This window comes from Nannobrachium achirus, assembly GCF_963921795.1.
Source record: "Nannobrachium achirus genome assembly, chromosome: 4".
Classification (NCBI taxonomy): domain Eukaryota; kingdom Metazoa; phylum Chordata; class Actinopteri; order Myctophiformes; family Myctophidae; genus Nannobrachium; species Nannobrachium achirus.
The window spans coordinates 33,766,692-33,785,786 of NC_137813.1; the positions used below are offsets into that span (position 1 = coordinate 33,766,692).

At 41.7% G+C, this 19,095-nt stretch overlaps 2 protein-coding genes across 2 annotated transcripts; one reads left to right on the forward strand and one right to left on the reverse strand.

The window, feature by feature from the left end:
* The first annotated feature begins 997 nt into the window (after window positions 1-997).
* On the forward strand, window positions 998-9,572 carry tefb (TEF transcription factor, PAR bZIP family member b). Its single transcript, XM_080722928.1, has 5 exons — window positions 998-1,042; window positions 1,719-1,928; window positions 2,944-3,513; window positions 4,874-5,091; window positions 6,154-9,572. Exons 2-5 carry the CDS (start codon window positions 1,799-1,801, stop codon window positions 6,367-6,369), a joined length of 1,134 nt encoding a protein of 377 aa, XP_080579054.1. The 5' UTR covers window positions 998-1,042; window positions 1,719-1,798; the 3' UTR covers window positions 6,370-9,572.
* A 4,492-nt stretch (window positions 9,573-14,064) lies between these two features.
* Window positions 14,065-18,661, reverse strand: tob2 (transducer of ERBB2, 2). The gene is made up of 2 exons (XM_080722925.1): window positions 18,472-18,661; window positions 14,065-16,666 (listed from the first exon to the last, which is right to left on the reverse strand). The coding sequence occupies exon 2, from the start codon at window positions 16,432-16,434 to the stop codon at window positions 15,205-15,207; it is 1,230 nt and encodes a 409-aa protein (XP_080579051.1). The 5' UTR covers window positions 16,435-16,666; window positions 18,472-18,661; the 3' UTR covers window positions 14,065-15,204.
* Between the last annotated feature and the right edge of the window lie 434 nt (window positions 18,662-19,095).

Consider the following 19,095-nt stretch of genomic DNA (forward strand, 5'->3'; position numbering starts at 1 on the left):
TGCACCTTAAAAAGGCTGCATGGGCAATGCACATGTTGGTGTAACTCAGTTACAGTAACTGTAAACAATAGGTCAGTAGAGTGCTGCAGCTGGGATTGGACTGCTTTTAATCAATTTACAGAAAGCGCCCTCTGTGTTTGTTTCTCCCATGTGTGGGGAACCCAAAGCCACACAGACATTAGTGGTGAATATGAAATGTTATGCGCGGTTAGATTCTGGAACATTGTGTTCCATCCTGAACTCCACACGCACACGCTTCTGCTTATAAACCACCGCTCTCACTCTGACTCTGTCGCATCGTGCGTGCCAGCCAACTGCACCACCAGCATGCGCGATCACGACAACGTGACAATGTTTTGATTCAACGGGTGCGTGCACAAAGCGCGTGTAGTAGACTAGCATAGATTTAGGAAACAACGCAACATAAATATAGCCTACATTTAGAAATGTAGCCAAATATAGCCTGTGATTGTTTTTCTACCTCTGATATAGGCCTATTCTTTAGTTTAGGATATAGACCTATATTTAGGCTATTTTAAGCACTTTCTAACTTTGTTGTCAAACAATGTTAGAAGAACTATAATTATGTTATAGGCCTACTTGCTTTGGCTATTCAAAAATAACAGATATAGGTCTACAAGCTCATAGCGGGGCACTTTGAAAAATCGTGAAAGTTTGTGCAAATCTTTGACTATATAGGCTATATATTTATAAAGAGAACATGTGTAACTCAAATCTTATCGGGGTTGTTATTGTTATTATTTTATTTGACATTTTTTATTGTATTTTATTTATAATATAGCCTAATAATAGGTCTGTATAATAATAATAATATGCACTATGCGCGCCCTCTTCTGATCGTCTACCGCCACCTTGTATTGCACGTGCCGTAGCCACGCCCCCAGACAGCTTGTACTTTCACGTGAGTGGGCGCTGGGTGGAGGGCTGGAGGCACGTGTACGGCCACGAGGAGCCGATGTTCTAGTGGAAAGATCCACCCGAAGCTACTACCGTCCCTCACCTCCTCGCTGACAAAGAGAAGGTAGACTACATTCTATTCTGACAAGAACGATATTTTTGGGCTTATCATAGTATAGTATTAGAGACTTCATATAGATTTTTTTCTCTCTATTTGATTTGAAGGTGGTAGTTCGTAGTCGGTTGTCTTGTTGTTATTAACATGTAATTGTAGTGTCCTGTCTGTATCGTTAGAAGTCGAGTGCGCGCTTCTCTCTCTGATGTGTGAGAGTGAGTGAGCGATAGAGAAACAAGTGGTCCATCGTCAGACTGTTGTGTAGGCTACAGTCATGTATGTGTTGTTGGCTGCATGACATGATGAGACTGAATGTTCTCTTCTTGTTGCGGTTCACGTTTTGCTCGTATATTGTTCTGTGTGGACAGCTGTGGCCAATAGGCAGCCACAGCGCTACTACACAGAGACACACCCCCGTGCCGTGTGCTTTCTACTGCACTTTGGATACGTTCAACTTGTGAGCCAGTCCTCTCTGCCGCACACAACCACACATCATACATACGTTCATATAGGCTTGGATGTATCCTGTACTACGGCTCACTCTAGTGATATTATAGGCCGCACATGCAGCCAATCGGAACCTACTATTTTGCGAGGAGGCGTGGCACACAGCGCAGTGCGCGCTGAGACAGACTGGTAGCTTTAGTGTTGTTTTGTCTCCTAAAGTGTCAATGTTGACAAACAGATCTCGCTCTCAACGCAACAGACAGTAAAGAGACGCCTTCAACCATTTTTTCCTCGCTAGAATCGACTGCGATTGCAATAATGCCTGGAAAAGCCACAATTGCCTTGGCAATTCAGCCGAGTAGAGCGGGTCTGCAGAAAGCCTTCCCGTTTGTTTTAAAGAAGATCATGGACATCCCCCCTCCTAACATCCTGGAGGAAGGCGACGATGGTAAGACATTTAGACAAGATGTGCGAAGCTGGATGAATGGAGAAAGAGACACTTAGATCAATATTCCAAACCCTGTGTTATTGTGCGAGTTTGTTGATGGTTTGATTTAAGAAACTAAGTAGAAGTGAGTGAGTCTAGTCTGCTTTTACACGTGTTTCACTAACCTGTCCTATTCAGGTGAATTTCGTTTTGTAGGGTTAGGGTTGGTTTCGGATTTCTAAAATTATTAACGTTTTGCTTTAAGACCATTTAATAAATGTTATGGCGAGAGTTGGAAGGACGTCCCCATGTGTTGTGCCAAGCCCCCTCAGTGGGCAAGTCGCGCTAGAGCGAGAGCACGGCTGCAAGAAAAAAAAGAACAAAAAGTTCTAGCTGTTCTCTGCTGGTCCTAGAGTGGTGCATGCAAACGACATAGGTGATGCAAGATGAGCAGCTCATTGCCTTTACAATGAAGCCATTCGTTGAATATTATTTTGATGATATTTGGAATCAGGCTTTGTTTAGCAGAATTGTGCCTATGGGTGCAAGTGTGGAGCAAGCATCGACTACACCCATCTTCTACCCGTCTCCAGTTCCTTGCAAACCTTTCTCTTGTCTTTCATTCCATGTTCTCCCCTTCTTTTTGTCTCTCAAACGTTTGTCACATACCCCCCCATCACCACCATGCCTTCCCAGTCATCCCCTTTCTCTTAATGTGTGTTGACTATGTTACTAATAAGTCATTAGTAACTAACTAATACATAAATTACTATGTAATTAATATGTACATATGATGCATCAGTAGTAGTGTGTGGTGGTGTTTTTGCACAAAAAACATACACTCATTAAAAGGCACCTGCTTACAAATTGATTTATTTTTTATTTTTAAAGGCTTTTTATGCCTTTAATTGATAGAATAGTATACTGACAGGAAATAGGGAGAGAGACGGGAAATGGCACGCAGCAAAGGTCATCTGGAGTGAGAATCGAACCACACAATAAAAATCCTCTGCCCTATCCTTACTTTCATTTTCAGAAATAGAGAAAGAGAAGCTGTGTTCCTCTGAGGAGGTGGAGGCTGGTGGTGGAGTGGTAGGAATCGTCGGTGTCGGTGGTGGCTCTGGAGGAACGGGTGGACTTGGTGGCGGGGCCGGCGGTGGCGGAGTATCGGCCTCCCTGACCCCAGCTATCTGGGAGAAGACCATCCCTTACGACGGGGAGACCTTCCACTTGGAGTACATGGACCTGGACGAGTTCCTCCTGGAGAACGGCATCCCCGTCACCCTGGAGGAGGAGGAGCTGTTGAAGACTCTGACGGAGGAAGGCAGAGTGAAATGTGCCCCCAAGGCAGGCGTCACTGCTGTCGCTGCCGCTCCCTTGACGTCCACCACTGACTCCTCAACATTGGACGCCGCTACAGACGCAGCCGCCACTGCGGTCGACTCCGACGAGCCAGAGGAACTGGTGACAGTCACCACTCTGCTGCCGGCCAAAGAGGAAGAGGAGGAGGACGAAGATGATGGAGATGAAGACGAAGTGGAAGAAGACCAGGAGTCATTGTGCGGGGAGGTCGAGGCAGTGGTGGTGCTGAAGGAGCGAAAATCAGGTGAGTGATCCTTTTTAGGATTTTGTGTTGGTGTGTGTGTGTGTCTACAGAGGACTGGAGACTTTTCAGTTTGCCTTGCTGAGGTGCTCATGCTCATGTAGAACATAGTTATACTTATAGCATGTTCTGATTGTTCACACATAGGTACTGGTGTGGAATTTGCAGTGACATAACTGCAAGCCAACAACCTTTGAGTACATACTGTAGGCTTTATTGTTGGCATATGGCCAGCAAACAGTACTTTATGTACAGGAAAACTTGTATATCCATTTAATTCATTTTTTTTAACCACATTTAACAAGTCATTGTCCTTTATGTTAGCTATAAAAACAAATCCAATGGCAATGCTGACTGCTGTCAAATGTGCTGATCTGCCTTTAAAGTATGAGATATTACTGATTAATAACGCTTGATATGCAAATACTGCACTTCCACAAGACCTAAAATGTGCCCTTCCACAAGATCTACATGGTCCATGTGTTGCTAAGTCGTCAACAGAAATTAGTTTTGTTTGTTTGTTTTTTGTTCAAGGTGTCTTTATTGTTTTTTCTGTTTCCCTGAGGTGAAATCTAAGTTGTTGTTTTTTACTCCCTTCAAAAGTTGACTTCCATATGTGTTCTGCAGAACACTGAAGATATGCAATCTGGCACTCTGCCCCCCACCATACACACACACACACAGACACACACGCACATGCACACGCGCACACACACTGACACACATACACTGTATGTACTACATGTACAGGCACATAGGAGTACATTCTGTACTGTTGTAACACACATGACACTGAGATGGAACAGTACAGCTCTGACTTTTCTATGTAGGACCTCAGTTGATTTATTGTTCACATGACTGCCAGAGTTCACCCTCACATTCTTTTATTCTGTTAAGTGGAACTCAGATTCTACTGTTTGTGTCATGTTCTGCTCCTTGCAAAATGTCAACATCAATGTATGTTATGTATGTTTATCTACACAGGAGAACACTTTGATACTCCATAATTACCAAGTAATAAAACTTTTTAAGAAGTCTCCTTTACTTGAACCTTTCTTGCAGTGCAAACATTATATTATTATTACTTAAACTCTCCGTTGTTTGCATAGATATAAGAATATAATAGATAATAATGCCATGCTTATGTGTACATAGCCACATACTTTTCTGGGGGACCAGATGATGCTTATTGCTATGGATATAATAATCAACCTGTCATTATTTTTGAACAAACTTGTCACAGAGGCCCCCCTGGATTGGTTACTTCCTCATCCAGGTATTGACATGGAGGCACAGCATTGATAATATGAATGGAAATGTCTGTTTCATACATTTATTTCTATGGTGTCTTGCTTCCCCTCAGAACGTAAGGGTGCAGATCGTAATACACCCTCCCCTATCGATCCAGAGGCCATTGAGGTGGATATTAATTTCCAGCCGGACCCCACAGACCTGGTGCTGTCCAGTGTTCCTGGAGGAGAGCTGTTCAACCCACGCAAACACAAGTTCTCTGATGAAGAGCTCAAACCACAGCCTATGATCAAGAAGGCGAAGAAGGTTTATGTTCCAAATGAAGCGAAGGTTCGATGATTGCTTCATTTACGCTAGTATACAATATAGTGACAAAACCCTCATTATAAAAGAGGCGTGTGTTCAATGTTGCTTATAGCACTTAGATAAAAAATCCCTTAAAGGAGTAGTTCACCCCCAAAATGACTTTTTTTCTATTGATTAGTCACGCAATAGAGACTAGAGTTCAAAAATATTTTTAGTTTTTTGTCGCATTCCTAAGACAAAAATGTGATAACAATAAATTTACCCCCATTCGTTCCGGATGGGGACCCGTTTCGAAACGGGTCCCCATCCGGAATCAATGGGGGTAAATTTACTCGAATCAAATTTTTGTCTTAGGAATGTGACAAAAACCAAAAAAATATTATTGAACTCTACTCTCCATGGCATGAGTAATCAATAGAAAAAAAGTCATTTAGGGGGTGAACTACTCCTTTAAAGAGCAGCAAACACAAATAGGCTTCAGATGTTGTGTACATTGGAGACGCATTTCAGTCAAAAAGCTTTTTTATCAATCCACTATTGTGAGCAACATTAGACATACTTCAGCTTTCCTTATTTATCTATCTCAGTTTCAGGTTACAAGGATGTACCCACACATCTTTTATTCTGGCAGACAGGACAGTGATTATTAATAATCAATAAATCACTGGGTTGTTGATAGCTAATGGCAGTAGTTATGAATCAATGACATAGGAGCTATCTACTTTTGTTATTTATGACGGGTAAAGATAATAGTGGAGATATCGCCGTTTTAGTGATGACTTAAGGAAATGATAAATGAACACTAACTTCAGTGATTGTGGTGAGATGTATTCAATGGTTTAGAGATGGGTGGCTCTAGTCTACATCACTATGTTTGATTGGATGGGACATGATTATAGCACTACTGTTGCAAGCAGAAGCTTGGAACTAACAATAAGGACAAGCTGGGGATTAAAGATCAATGATAGGGGGACGTTTTCACACAGTGTCTTGTAATGTCATCATCCATCCCTCAAATCCTCTGTTAACTCTCAGCTCTCTCCCTCACTGTTCTCTCTGTGTCCTCTCTCTCTCTCTCTCCATCAGGATGATAAGTACTGGTGTAGGAGGAAGAAAAACAATGTGGCGGCCAAGCGGTCCCGCGACGCTCGGCGTCTCAAAGAGAACCAGATCACGGTGCGTGCCTCTTTCCTGGAACGGGAGAATGCGGCGCTGCGGCAGCAGGTGGCCGAGCTGCGCAAGGACTGTGGCCGCTGCAAGAACATACTGGCCCGGTACGAAGCCAAGTACGGGCCACTGTAAAAGACCCTGAGCAACCTTCTTCTTCTGAAGTATCAAAGAATCATGAGACAGAAAAGAACTCCCTCCCCCCGCTGAATACAACACAGACACAACAAATACCAAGGGAAGAAAAAAAAACTGCTGTCATTGTTGACCACCGGTCGCTGTGCCGAGCTCCAGATGCTCCTGCCAACATGATGGTCATGGAGTTGTGGATACAGACGGGCAGGCGGTGAGGCAGCTATATCAGGAGCAGCAGTGGGCACAGGAAGGTCTGTGGAGAGCGCCTGGCTCCTACACTTGTAGAGGAAACATGATGGTTCTGGACTCTCCCCCTGTCAAACATACAGGGGAAAATATGCAAACATTTCATTGCCACTGGCCTGGATGGGTTATCGATAGACGGGAGACGAGGGTGAAAGGAATAGGCTTGCATTGAAGAATGCTGGCCTTTAAATTTTACACTCACACAGACATACGCAAATATGTTTCTACTAAGACGCAGCAATTATTTTCTGAGTGGACCAAAGCATGAGTGACATAAGCTATAAGTTGTGAATATTCAAAGACACACTTATTCAATTCTGGTACCCCTCCCCCCGTGTGTTCACTTAGTCACTGTGTCATTCCTTCATTTACACTTATATATTTGAGCCTTGTCTCAAAAGAATGACACGTGAAATCATGATTTATTCACTATGGGGCAGGAGAGGAACCGATGAATACATATGTATAAATAGAAAGGTTTGGAGGACAGACTCGACCTGAGAAGAGGGAAGAAAATAGTGTAGGAAAGAAAAGTGCTAATGAAACCAGGGTAGGTAAGGGAGTTGGCAAGTCACAGTTCTTCCTCCTGTGGTAACCGTGGATTGTAACACACATACACACAGATGTGTCTTGTCCCATAATTCACATAGCACGCAAAAGGTTCACGGCACTGTGTTGAAAGAACTCGTGTATAATATAGTCTTCTCGAAAGTCTTCTTGGAAAGCGACACAATGTGCGAGGATTCAATATAAGAGTTGTGAAGTTGGGTGGACACCTTATTTGTACTGCAACCACATGGGGAGAGACAGTAGCTGAGAGGTAAAAAATAAAGAAAAACAATGCATGTTCTAAAATGTTTTTATTTTTATGTATTTTTATTTTTATTCTTATAAACAGCTTCCAGTGTCTCACACAGAGTTTCTGAAACAAGACAGTTGGGGATTCCACACAAAATGACTTTTATTATCAAAGGAGCAGGGCTAGAAATGTGTTTAGTTTTATGCTCAGTATGTCACTGCCCGTTGATGAAGGCAAAGCGTCGGGGTGATTCCTGGGCCCTCACAGGTGGAGGGGTATGGTATAATGTAGACTTGTTTATTTGACTGCACACTGCAAGTGGGGACGCACTGCCATGGTGTAGTGAAGGCTGGATTATTTTCTTTTCTTTTCTTTATATTATTATTTTTTTGCCAGACCCAAAGATGTCTGCTCTTGATGCTTGTAAATAAATGACTATGTCATTGTCTTTTTTCCCCTTGCGAGACAGGGATTCTGTTTTTGTCTTTATTAACCTAATGATATCACTTATGTTTGCCAAATATAGCCACAATATGATGAGTGCTGTATTTATTCTAAATGGTAATGGTGATGTAAAAAGGCATCCATTGATTGTGATGTACAACAATATTTCAGATTATTATATATTTCCATTGAGGAACAATACTCTTAACTGAACCAATGACAACGCAGGGACTTCAAAGGGTAAACTGTGCTTTTGGACTTTTTTTTAGTTTTTAACCGGTGTATAACAAAACCCCAACAGATACATGGGAATCATTTTCTTTTTTTTAATATGTAAACTTAGTACAGGGCAGGCAGCTTGACATTTACCTCATACAACACTTCTTTCATGAAAAGCTTCAACAGTAGATGTTAAGAAATCATAAGCTTTGGTTTCAGGACATTGTGTGTCAAGGCTACCACAAGCAATGTTGGTTGGAATAGAGAGCACACTTCAGGCAGCTTAGCTTAGTTTGGCAAAACCTTAAGTCAGAAAATTATGATTTTAGAGTTCTGTATGCCAAAGTGGGTGTGTCTGTATAAATTAGTAAATACATGACAGACTGTTAAGCAATGGGACTCAACATATCAAGTGTCTTCAGCTGATATAGACTCTTGTCAGCTTGTGTTCATGATTGACATTGTAAAGTTGCAGATGTAAAACATATGGCAATAATACTCAATGATATTCAGTGCTTGTTTGTTTTGTTTTTCAATGATAATGTTCTATGTAAAGTCACTATGATGTTATTAAATAGACAAAATTCCCCCAAAGTCATTTGTGCTTCCAGGTTAGATCCCTGTAGTTTGGGATTATGCTGCATGAAAACCTAGTAAAATTGTCTTTTCTTTTTCTCAATATTTTACACCAAGTGTACTTACTGTCTTTAAAAGTCTCTCTGAAACAGTTGACATTGAAATTAATATGTTATCCGATTGATAGATTGACGGTCCCCCTTTATACATCTGTGCTGACATTAGCAAACTACATTTTCTAGACATACAACTACTTTGTTTGTTAATGACTTGCATTGTAGCACCACCTCATGCATCATGCAGTCAGTGTTTGACCTTGGGGCAAACATCAGTTGAAAACAAATTGCTTTGATCACTGTGTTGATTGCTTTTAATTTACTAAAATTCAATCTATATATAAATACACTGGATTTGTCAGTGCTTCTGTGATGGTACATTATGTTGTTGTTTTTTGTTAGCTCCTGATGGTCCAGTATAATAGATATTCTTTTCAGTGAGGTAGTTTTGCGTTGACTTTCAAACTCAAAACATGATTGCGTTATGCTGTTTGTACGTACTATATGGCTCATGAACGGAAACTTCTTTTTACTTTTTATCCAAATTAAAATGTCATGTCTTCTGCACAAGACTTATTAAAGGTGCTTGTTGGGAGAGCCTAATTGAATACATTAAATCAAGGTCATGTTAATATAACAGCATTTGTAGCAATCACCTTTTTCTACTATTAAAACTAGCTATAATACTCGTGAAACTACAGCTATCAAAAACATTTTAACTTTTTGTTTCGTAAGGATCAGTTAAATGTTCCTACATTTTATACGACGATGCATTTTGTTGTGATTTCTATTGTCCTACATGTATAGGACAATGTGTGTGATAGCAGTACCATGTCCTAACTGTATCTTGTATCATGCATATTAAATAAAGTGGAATCTAATGAAACATGAGCTGCTCTGTTGACCTTGCCTGAATCATCGACCAACTGCGGTAGCTCTGGCCAGCACACTGATGGGAGGATAGGAGTGATGCTGAGAGAGAACCAATGAGATTGTGTCAAAAAGGGGGTTGGTTTCAGTGGTGGCAGAGATGTCCTTGCACACATACGCACACCCACACAATGAGATGAAACATGTTTTAATGTTGTTTGGTGGCTTACGGTATGTCTAGCTCACGTCCCTTCCTTGCATTGTCCTCCAGCCTCATTAGTATTCTGGAGGAGTCTGGGATGTTACATAATGATCACATCTACTCACAGGGGAGCAGTGTTGCATAACAGCAGAAGTCTCATAGCATGGGGGGGCATGGATGGAGAGAGAAAAATGAGGAGAGGGTATGGGGATTCGATTGTTGGTTGGATGGATGGATGGAAGGAAGGATGGATGGATGGATGGATGGATGGAGGGGAAAGTGGAGAGAGTAAGTAGTGATAGAGGAAGACAAGTAGTGTGGGGGAGTACATGGGAGAAGGTGGGGTGAAGGAGAATGAGGGGCATGAAGAGGTGGAGTGGACAGAGTAATGGGGCTGAGGCAGTGGGAAGGGGGGGGCGAACAGCAGAGAAGACGGAGAGGGTAAAAAATAGGGATCCAATGTGGAGAGTGGAGCATGAGATAAAGCAAGGCATGTGAGCCAAGGGATGGTGATAGGGAGGGAAGGGATAGGCTGATAGGACGTGGTGAGTGGGCGATGAAGAGATGGTGGAGAGTTGAGGAAAGCCCAGGAGGGGCCCAGCCATGCATGTTAATGTCAAACCATTACAGGCTACTATAAAAAGAGCCAAATGCATTCACCTCACAGCAGGGAACCATAGTCTGCCTACATGACTAACAGATACAACACAAGCTTAGAGCAGAGAGCTTTAGTAGATGATGAAACATCAGGTAATGTCCACTGGGATCCAGGGTCCAGCTGAAATGGGTGGTGAACAGCCTCAACTGAATTTTGAACTATTGATTAACTTAACATGATTGAGTACTGTAATGACAGGACATTATACAATTTCAATCTGAGGTTCGCACAACAGCAGCACATTATTAACTGAGTAGGGTATAAACAAACCAAGTATGGAATTTACTTTTCAGTGAACCACATTCTTTGCTTGCCTTTTCTGAACTAGTGCATACCTGTACTCCTGCAGTTTGCACTGCAGACAATGAGGACAAGACAATTAGGGTTATTTTCCATGCGTGTTTTTGCCATTCTGTTTTTTTATTACAAACATAAAAAAGAATCTGATACAATAAGAAACTGCAGTAGTAACTCCCCATTCCCAAGGGGTAGCACAGAAAACAGGTCATTGCATTTCAGTAGTGAAAGTCAATATACATCTACAGCGTGTACAGATCGGATACAAAATAGGAAAGAACAGAAAAAAGGAAAGGATAACAAAATACAGGCAGAAAAGAAAGCACTATATTATATTATCATCTGTACTTTATCAGTTATATCCATTGACTTTTAAACATTACATAGAAAATAAACTTCTTTTATAACAACAAAATACTCCAAAGTGCAAAAAAGAGGAAAAAAATAAGAACAAAGAAAAATATACATACATAGTACATAATATACTGTAAGCCAAATACATCAAAATACAAAAAAATGCTTTTTCCCCACCTCAGTAGTTTTCAATCCTGATTGTTGATGAGCCCGCTTCGAGACTGGATTTACAAAAGAAAAACACCCAAAAGCTTTTGGGTTGCTATCTTTTTAAAGTGAAATCCAATCCAGTTAGAATTACTAAAGCTCTGACACAGCAACACAAGGTACTGTAGAAGGTCCAAGATGACACTGAACGCAGAATGTTCATCGTTTCATTTGTAACTCCAGCTTCACACCCGCTTTCAACTAATTTCCCTGGATTTACTTCTAATCTAAAAGTTGTTACTTTCATCACCTCACCCCCCCCCCCCCCAGACCTACTTTGTAGACAGGAGGAAATTAAATACAACTCATATCTGCTTACTCCGTGGTGTCTGATAAAATATTGAGGCAGGAGACAATTGGGATGTTTGCATTTCAGAGGAGGGGTGTGTGGGGCATTATCTAAAGAGATGGGGAAACAAATTTCATCCAGGATTGAGTAATTACTGATCACAATCAAAATCAAATTCACAGCACATTCATTGCCTTCATCCTTTCAAACCTGCTTAGTACTGATGACTTACTGAGGAAATATATCAGCCTTTGTTTTCAGGGTGAAGACAGGTAGAAGCCCCTTGGTATATTCTTAATTATGGCATTACATTGCACTAGATAAGGGTCAGTATTGGTCTAAGTAAAGACAGTCTGAGATATGGCTATAGTTTCAGGATCACTGGACCAGGGACCATGTGACATGAATGTTAAAATGGCATGAACTATAATAAAGGATAGAATGTCATCATTGAAAACCGGAAGGCGTTTTCTGTTGATTCGCCCTCAACCTTTTGTGTGGGGCTACAGTTGGAAGCCACCATATCCACAGATGAATGGAAAGCTGTATATGCTTTCTGTTCAGAAAATGGCATGGTAAAGGCAGAATATGAAAAAAGGTTAGAGGCACTAATGTATAGCACAAATAAAATGTGTAGAGTCAAGGTGGAGAATTTGATTGAATGGGCCGAAGGAGTAGCTTAGATACACAAGGATGTCATTTATTACATTAAACACACACATCTCTATATTATTTTTTTATATATATATGATCTATTTGTATTTTTTTAATGGAGATGATCTTAGCATGAACATAAAACGTGTTTAAAATAATGGGATTTCTTGTTAGTTTTTGGTTTTAAAATATACTCATGTGTGAGAGCAAGGGGCATAGCGTTGTCAAGACTGCCTTGCCAAGACAAGCGACATTTAGGCATCTTTATCCTACACCAACCCATTTGTAAACATTCATTTCTGAACCTCTCCAAAAGCCCATCTTGGAAAAAAGGAATACATTTACCCGTCTTTTATTGGACAAATGCTGTACAATGTACCATACACATTCAATACTTTATTCTATACATCTTTATTTTTGTCTCAACTTGCATATATTCATAGTTATTTTCCTGAAAAAATAACCTCAGCACATAAGGAATCTGAACATAAGAACTTTATATATATCTATATATATCGCTAGAGTTATATCATAATCTCTTACTTTTACAAATGTACTTGATAATTTGTTGAAAAAACAATATAGAAAATTGTAAATAAATTACAAACAAATGTAAAAAAAAAAATACCCTTTCCCTTACAATAATAACATTTATAAAGAGATGTGAACCTCCCCACCCATCCCCTTGGAAGAAACAAAAAAGGAATAAAACTTGCATGACTGCATGCATGCATATGACATACTGTCACATAGCAATACCAGAGTGAGCACAAGTCAAGGGTCCTCGGGTTAAGCTTATACAAAGACATTTTACGGGCACAAATCTTGAAAACATTCAGTAAATGAACAAGACTGAGAACAATTTTTCCCGCCATCATGAGAGCAACACAACTACAAATCCATTACATCTTTGAATCTCTGAAGCCTTTCAAGACAGCTGTAACAAAACGTACCTTACCATTACCGAGGGCAGAAGGAAAATGAACCTCCCGTGGCTATGGGGGACACGCACGGCTGTGGGAGCCTTATAATATAAAGTGCTGAATGGCTCATGCTTAATTTATGCTCCGTCGTAGGATGGTGTCACATGCTGAGAACAGCAGATCTACCAACTAGGTCTGTTGTTTTTGCCATACGACACAGACGTACAACAAAGCATAAATCGGGCTTCAAAAGGGCATGGGAGGTATGGGGTTACGGTTCCCTACTTCTGTGACTAACCAATCACAAATCACTAGGACACAACAGATTGCCTCGACAGAAATATGCCAGAGATCAAGAGGTTTTCTTATAAATTGACGATAAAACAAACAGTAAGGAGGAACATTCATTATAGTCTGAAATACTGCAACTGAGGTGAGGGGATAAAAAAAAGAGAAAACATTAAAAGTATGATCTGTATGAACAGTATGGACATTTACAGTATGATACCGATTTGCTCATTGGTGGAACAGATAATTGCAGGACCTAAAGAGCAATGGAACAACTCGTGTGAACCTCTGCTTCACCATAAACATGCGGTAAAAAACAAAAATAATCACTTGTCACTCTCTAAGCCAATACACGTTGGACGCCAGCAAAAGGTTAAAATCCTCTGCTTGCCCTCCGTTTCCCTGCTCCCTTTGTTCACCATCTTCACTCTGCCCTCATCTTCCTCCTCCCTGCAGAGTAAGACCTCTCCTTCATAGTCAAAGTCATGCAAAGCCATTTATCACCATCTATATTGCTTAACTGCTGCATCCTCTCCCCTCCCACCCCACCCGTTCACCTTCACACCCTTTTGACTGGGATACTGTGGTGTGCGTGCGTTATTTGTATTGAAGTACATAGATGACAGTGTCCTATAAATCAGCCAGTTAATGTTTCAGATAGATTACACAGTAGAAACTGTACTATGGAAAGATCCACATGCCTCCAGAAAGATCCAGCGACCCCCACACACACCCACACGGACGAAGCATAATGTTGGTGATTCGTGACAATAATACTACGTGATTCCCTGAACAACTCAACACTTGCCTCTTTACTACTTCCCACTGTGCTCACTTCTTTCGAAAGCATGTTGTGTGCACATTTCAGCTGATGGACAACAATTCCTTTTGATACGATGACATGACAATATATATATATAAATACAAAAAGAAATAACAGACTGTGTATCCGCACATGTGTGCCTCCAAGGCTCAACAGACCCACCATACATAAATAACAAGTCTCTCGATTACAATAAGCCACAGCAAAACAATCCAGAAGACTGCACATCAAGCCACGCATACACACTAAAACCAATTGTAATTTATACTCTATATGACGGCAGCACATTTTTCACTTTAAGATCAGTGATTTCTGGTGAGTGACATGGTCGTACCAACAAAGTATAAATTAGACTTAAGACAGCACAGCCTCCCTCTATGTATTTGTGGCAACTAGGGCAGAGCAGATTGCAGTGCAGAATGCTGAGCTTTACACAGCCATCCTTCCCTGCAGGACTTGGCTAGGTCCTCTCTCACAGCATGACAGTGCAGTGCAAAATGGAGCTATTATATATACTGCTGTACTAACTGGGCCCATTATACTTTAAGTATTAAGGACATCAATCTCTCACATCAACATTCAATGTGAAAAAATAAATAAAAATAAAGTCTTCAATGATAGACTGGCAACTCCAAGGTACAAAAGGAACTCAACTCCGCAGACAAAAAACAAACATGAACCAAACCAGGAAGTGTGATATACAGAGGAAGAGAAGAAGACATGGGTCAGGGAATGAAGAAAAGAATATCACATGAAATATGCAGTGAACAATGTTTTACAGTTAAGTCTTTGTAGTAAAACTAACCCTAAACTGTTGAATTAGTAGTAAGAACAATAGATTAGAAAAACTGAAAATATTTGGGAGCATCACCGTCCTATGCTAAACTCCTGCTACAGCGATACTCATCATTTTCCAACTCAAGTAAAGGCTTAGTTGGCCAACACAACAGGCTGGAAGGACTGGCTGGGATATTGCAGGTTGTAGCTCCCCAAACCCTCCACAAAGGATGGCTTCTCCATATATGATATTCCACCGTTGCCTCCGATGATGCCTACCCCCGGGGCAGGCGGAGGGCTGGAGAAGGTGTCGAAAGATGGATGCGAGTTGATGGGGTGCTGGTGTGGGGGCTGGAAGGGGCTGGGCTGCATGGGCTGGCTGTCGGCATCGAAGTAAAGGGGGCCTGGTGAACCCGGATACACAAACTCTTTGGCATTAGGGGAGAGCTGGCTGGGGATGGGACCCCCGAGGGAGTGTAAGGACAGGGAGAGGGGCTTGTGCTTCAGCAGCTCCGGAGGAGAGATGGTGGTCGGTGAGCGGGATAGCATTCTCTGGGGAGGGGGCACACCGGCTACTACAGTGGAGCTGCCTGTGGAACCGGAACTGCCACCCTTCTTCATCTTGGTCGAGCCAAACTTTGTGGCAGCGAAGCTGGCGGTGGTGAAGGTGATGGGTTGCACCGGAGGCCGTGGAGTGGGAAGAACAGAGGGTGGAAGCTGCTGCTGGGTGGCAAGGTAGGGCAACCCCCCATTAGGAGGCGAAGGGGTGGAAGTGTTGGAGGAGTGGGTGGTCGGGTTGGTGGGAGTGCTGGAGCTTGGATAGCTGAAGAGCCCCGGGCAGGACTGGGTGTTTAGGGGTGTGGGCGAGCTGGAGAGCGACGGCAGAAGGACCGGAGACACCTGTCCCCCGATCGGCACGAACACCTGAGCTTCTGGGTTGAAGCCAAGAGTCCTGGTCTCCTCCACTTCCATGTCTCCTTTAGTCTCACCGTTCACACACTCAGCTAGTTCCCCTTCTCCCCCAAGGCCAGGAGGGTCCTCAAGATATAGCACCTTCACAGCGCCTTTCTCTCCGATCTGGTAGGAAACCTCATATGGGTCAATCCACACACTGAGCTCAGCAGGGACATTGGCACGGACCTCTTCCGTGTCCAGGCCACTTCTTCTGGCAGCCAGCTCCACCACAGGGTCCCTGGGAGCCCCTAGATGAAGGCAGCGGAAGGCAGAGCCCCTGAGGGGGGACTCAGGGTACCAGTGACCCTCGAAACGGGAAACAAGTATCCGTTCCAGCTCCTCTCCAAACAGGTCAGCTCGACGCCGAGGCAGCTTGTTGTACAGGTAGGAAACAATGAAGTTAAGAGCGACCTTCACTTCCAGATGCATGGTCCAACTGGTCTAACACTGCTAGCAAACAGTTTCAGATCAAGTGTCCAAACAGATGCAATACCGGTAATAAGTATTCTCTGAATAACTTAAGTGTGCAGTGATGTTATTATCACGGTAAAGTCATCTTGAAAACAGGAGCTCTGATTTGCAGTTTAATTAAGAGTGCAATGGTGCTTTCCTGAGAAGAGGTCAAATCGTCTTCAACATCCACTGGTTGGTGGGGTCCCAACTGTGAGGGGGAAAAGGAAAAGTCTGTTATTCACACACACACACACACACACACACACACACACACGCACGCACGCACACAACATTGTGAGACTGTAGAACACAATTTCCCACGATGCCAGAGCATAACGTCATCACAGCGTGCAATCGTCCTCCACCCCCGCACATAAACAATTCGCTCAAAGCCAGTAGGCTACGCTATGCCAGTCAGTCAGGTGGGTTTGTCGACTGATAGACCTATCACGAAATCTTCTTCAGTCAGTACAACAAAATTCAATGATTAGCCTACTCAATATAAAAAAATGTACATTTATTTTTATTTTATCAAAGCACAAATAATAATGCCAGGATATTCATAATCGAGATGTGGGCTACATACTGTATGTTCGTATGAAAAAAGGTGACAATTGTGCAGGGCGAGATGTAGAAGGCGCGCACATGCATGCGTAATAGGCTAGTTATCAATTTAGCAACAAACTAATATTCGCTGTGCTTTTCCAACGTTTGCCCTCGATTCGTTGCGTAGCCTATTATGTATCAGTTGATTGCAGATCAACGTGATATTTTGACACGAGGATCCGTGGAGCATAAACAGCAATTTCACATAAAAAATAAGCCAAAAATAAATTCCAAATTAATTTATTATTTTGTACGTCAGTTTAATAATTAAGAGTTAGGCAATTTTATGAAAAATACATGATTCAATGTCATTCAATGTCATCGGGCAACAATTAGACATTTTAAATGTGCATGCTTGACACGTCGGAACTCTATAAGCATCCTCCTCTGATCAGATCTAGACCTATATAGACCATGTTGTTGTGCCTTGTTATCCTTAGGAAGACGTTTCCACAGACACCTTTTCAGCCTCATCTCCCATTCATTTAACATCTCGTTTAATCTTACACTATATTGACCCAGAATGAATTGGGGTGAAAAGTTATGCCTGTGCTGGCATCACGGCAGTGCAATCCCATGGCCGAGGTATGCATTTGTTTACACGGAATCATTATGGAGTAGGCTAGTAGCAGTCCTTGGTGTCCATATCGGAGCCAGCATGTCCGCTTTATTGTGGCAGGCTACCCGTTCTCATAGGCTATCAGGCTGTATATCTATCTGCATTCTGCAAGCCAGCCAACTTATGGAAATTTCCACAAGTTAGAAATACTCATTGATCTACTAAAATGTAAATTCTCATTTCACTTGTGATGTCATGCACCGTTTAAATGCAACAGAGGCTAAAAATATATGATTACAATCCAAATGTTTGCAGTTGGAAATAAACCAGTAGACTATATGGTTCGCATTTGGGCATACAATACATAAATGAGATGACATAGGCTACAGCAACCTGAGAATGCCATCCAAATACACTTTTAAATTATGTTTTTACGAATGTATTAAACGAATTAAGGTGCATATATTGCGGTCTGGGGGAAACGACCCAATAAGGAGATGCACTTGACAATGAAAGAGCATTAATCAATCCTCCTTCAGCTTAAATAAAAAACACTGTAATAAAACAAATAAAGGGTAAAGTAGGCTAATATTTGATACGTAGTTGACTTTAATATTGTCCAGTATTATTCTCAGACTCGAAAAAAAATAAACATACATCAGATTCTAAAATGGATGACCGAATCCATTACCGATTCAGTTTCCCCCAACAACAGTCAGTGCATTTGCCTGTATTATTTGGTCGATAGTTCCCATACAATCAACTCAGATCAGCTCCCACATAAATGCCCTGTGTGCAAATACAATTGCCACACTTCATGGACGTTTTAAACGATATAAGCTACTTACAAATGCTGATGTCAAGCTGGAGCACAATTCCCTGCGTTTTAAATCCTTGGTGTTATCGTGAATTTCAAGGTGATCTTGCGTGTCATTCGCCCACAGGAGCTTGTCGACAGATGTTTAGCCTTGGGGGATGATTGTTTTTCTTATCCCAATGATGGCAAACGATGTCCCTGTTTCCTCAACTGGCAGTTACCGTGAAATGTCCAGAGAAAACTTTACTGTTTGACAGCCTTGCGTATTTATACAGATTCACTCGCCCACACCCCCTATCGTCCGTGACGGTACACAGAGGAACTACTTTCTTGATATTAATTATAACAACACACAAGTCTGGTAAATAGGCCTATTTAATAAAACATTATGTACCATTAGTCGTTTGTGTGTGTGTGTCCTCTGGATATGCACCACAGGAACAGTTAGAGATTATTAAACAAATAATAATTATAATAATAAATAAAAAACATTTATAATAGGCCTATATAGCACAACGGTGTAGCTTGTAAATGTGGGTCCCATTATGTAAATGTGGGTCCCATTATGTTTTGTTATATTTGTGTTCAAAATAGTTTGGCAATTCACTTCCTAGATTACTAGAAGAAGGGCTCTAATTTATTTGGCGAAGGGATA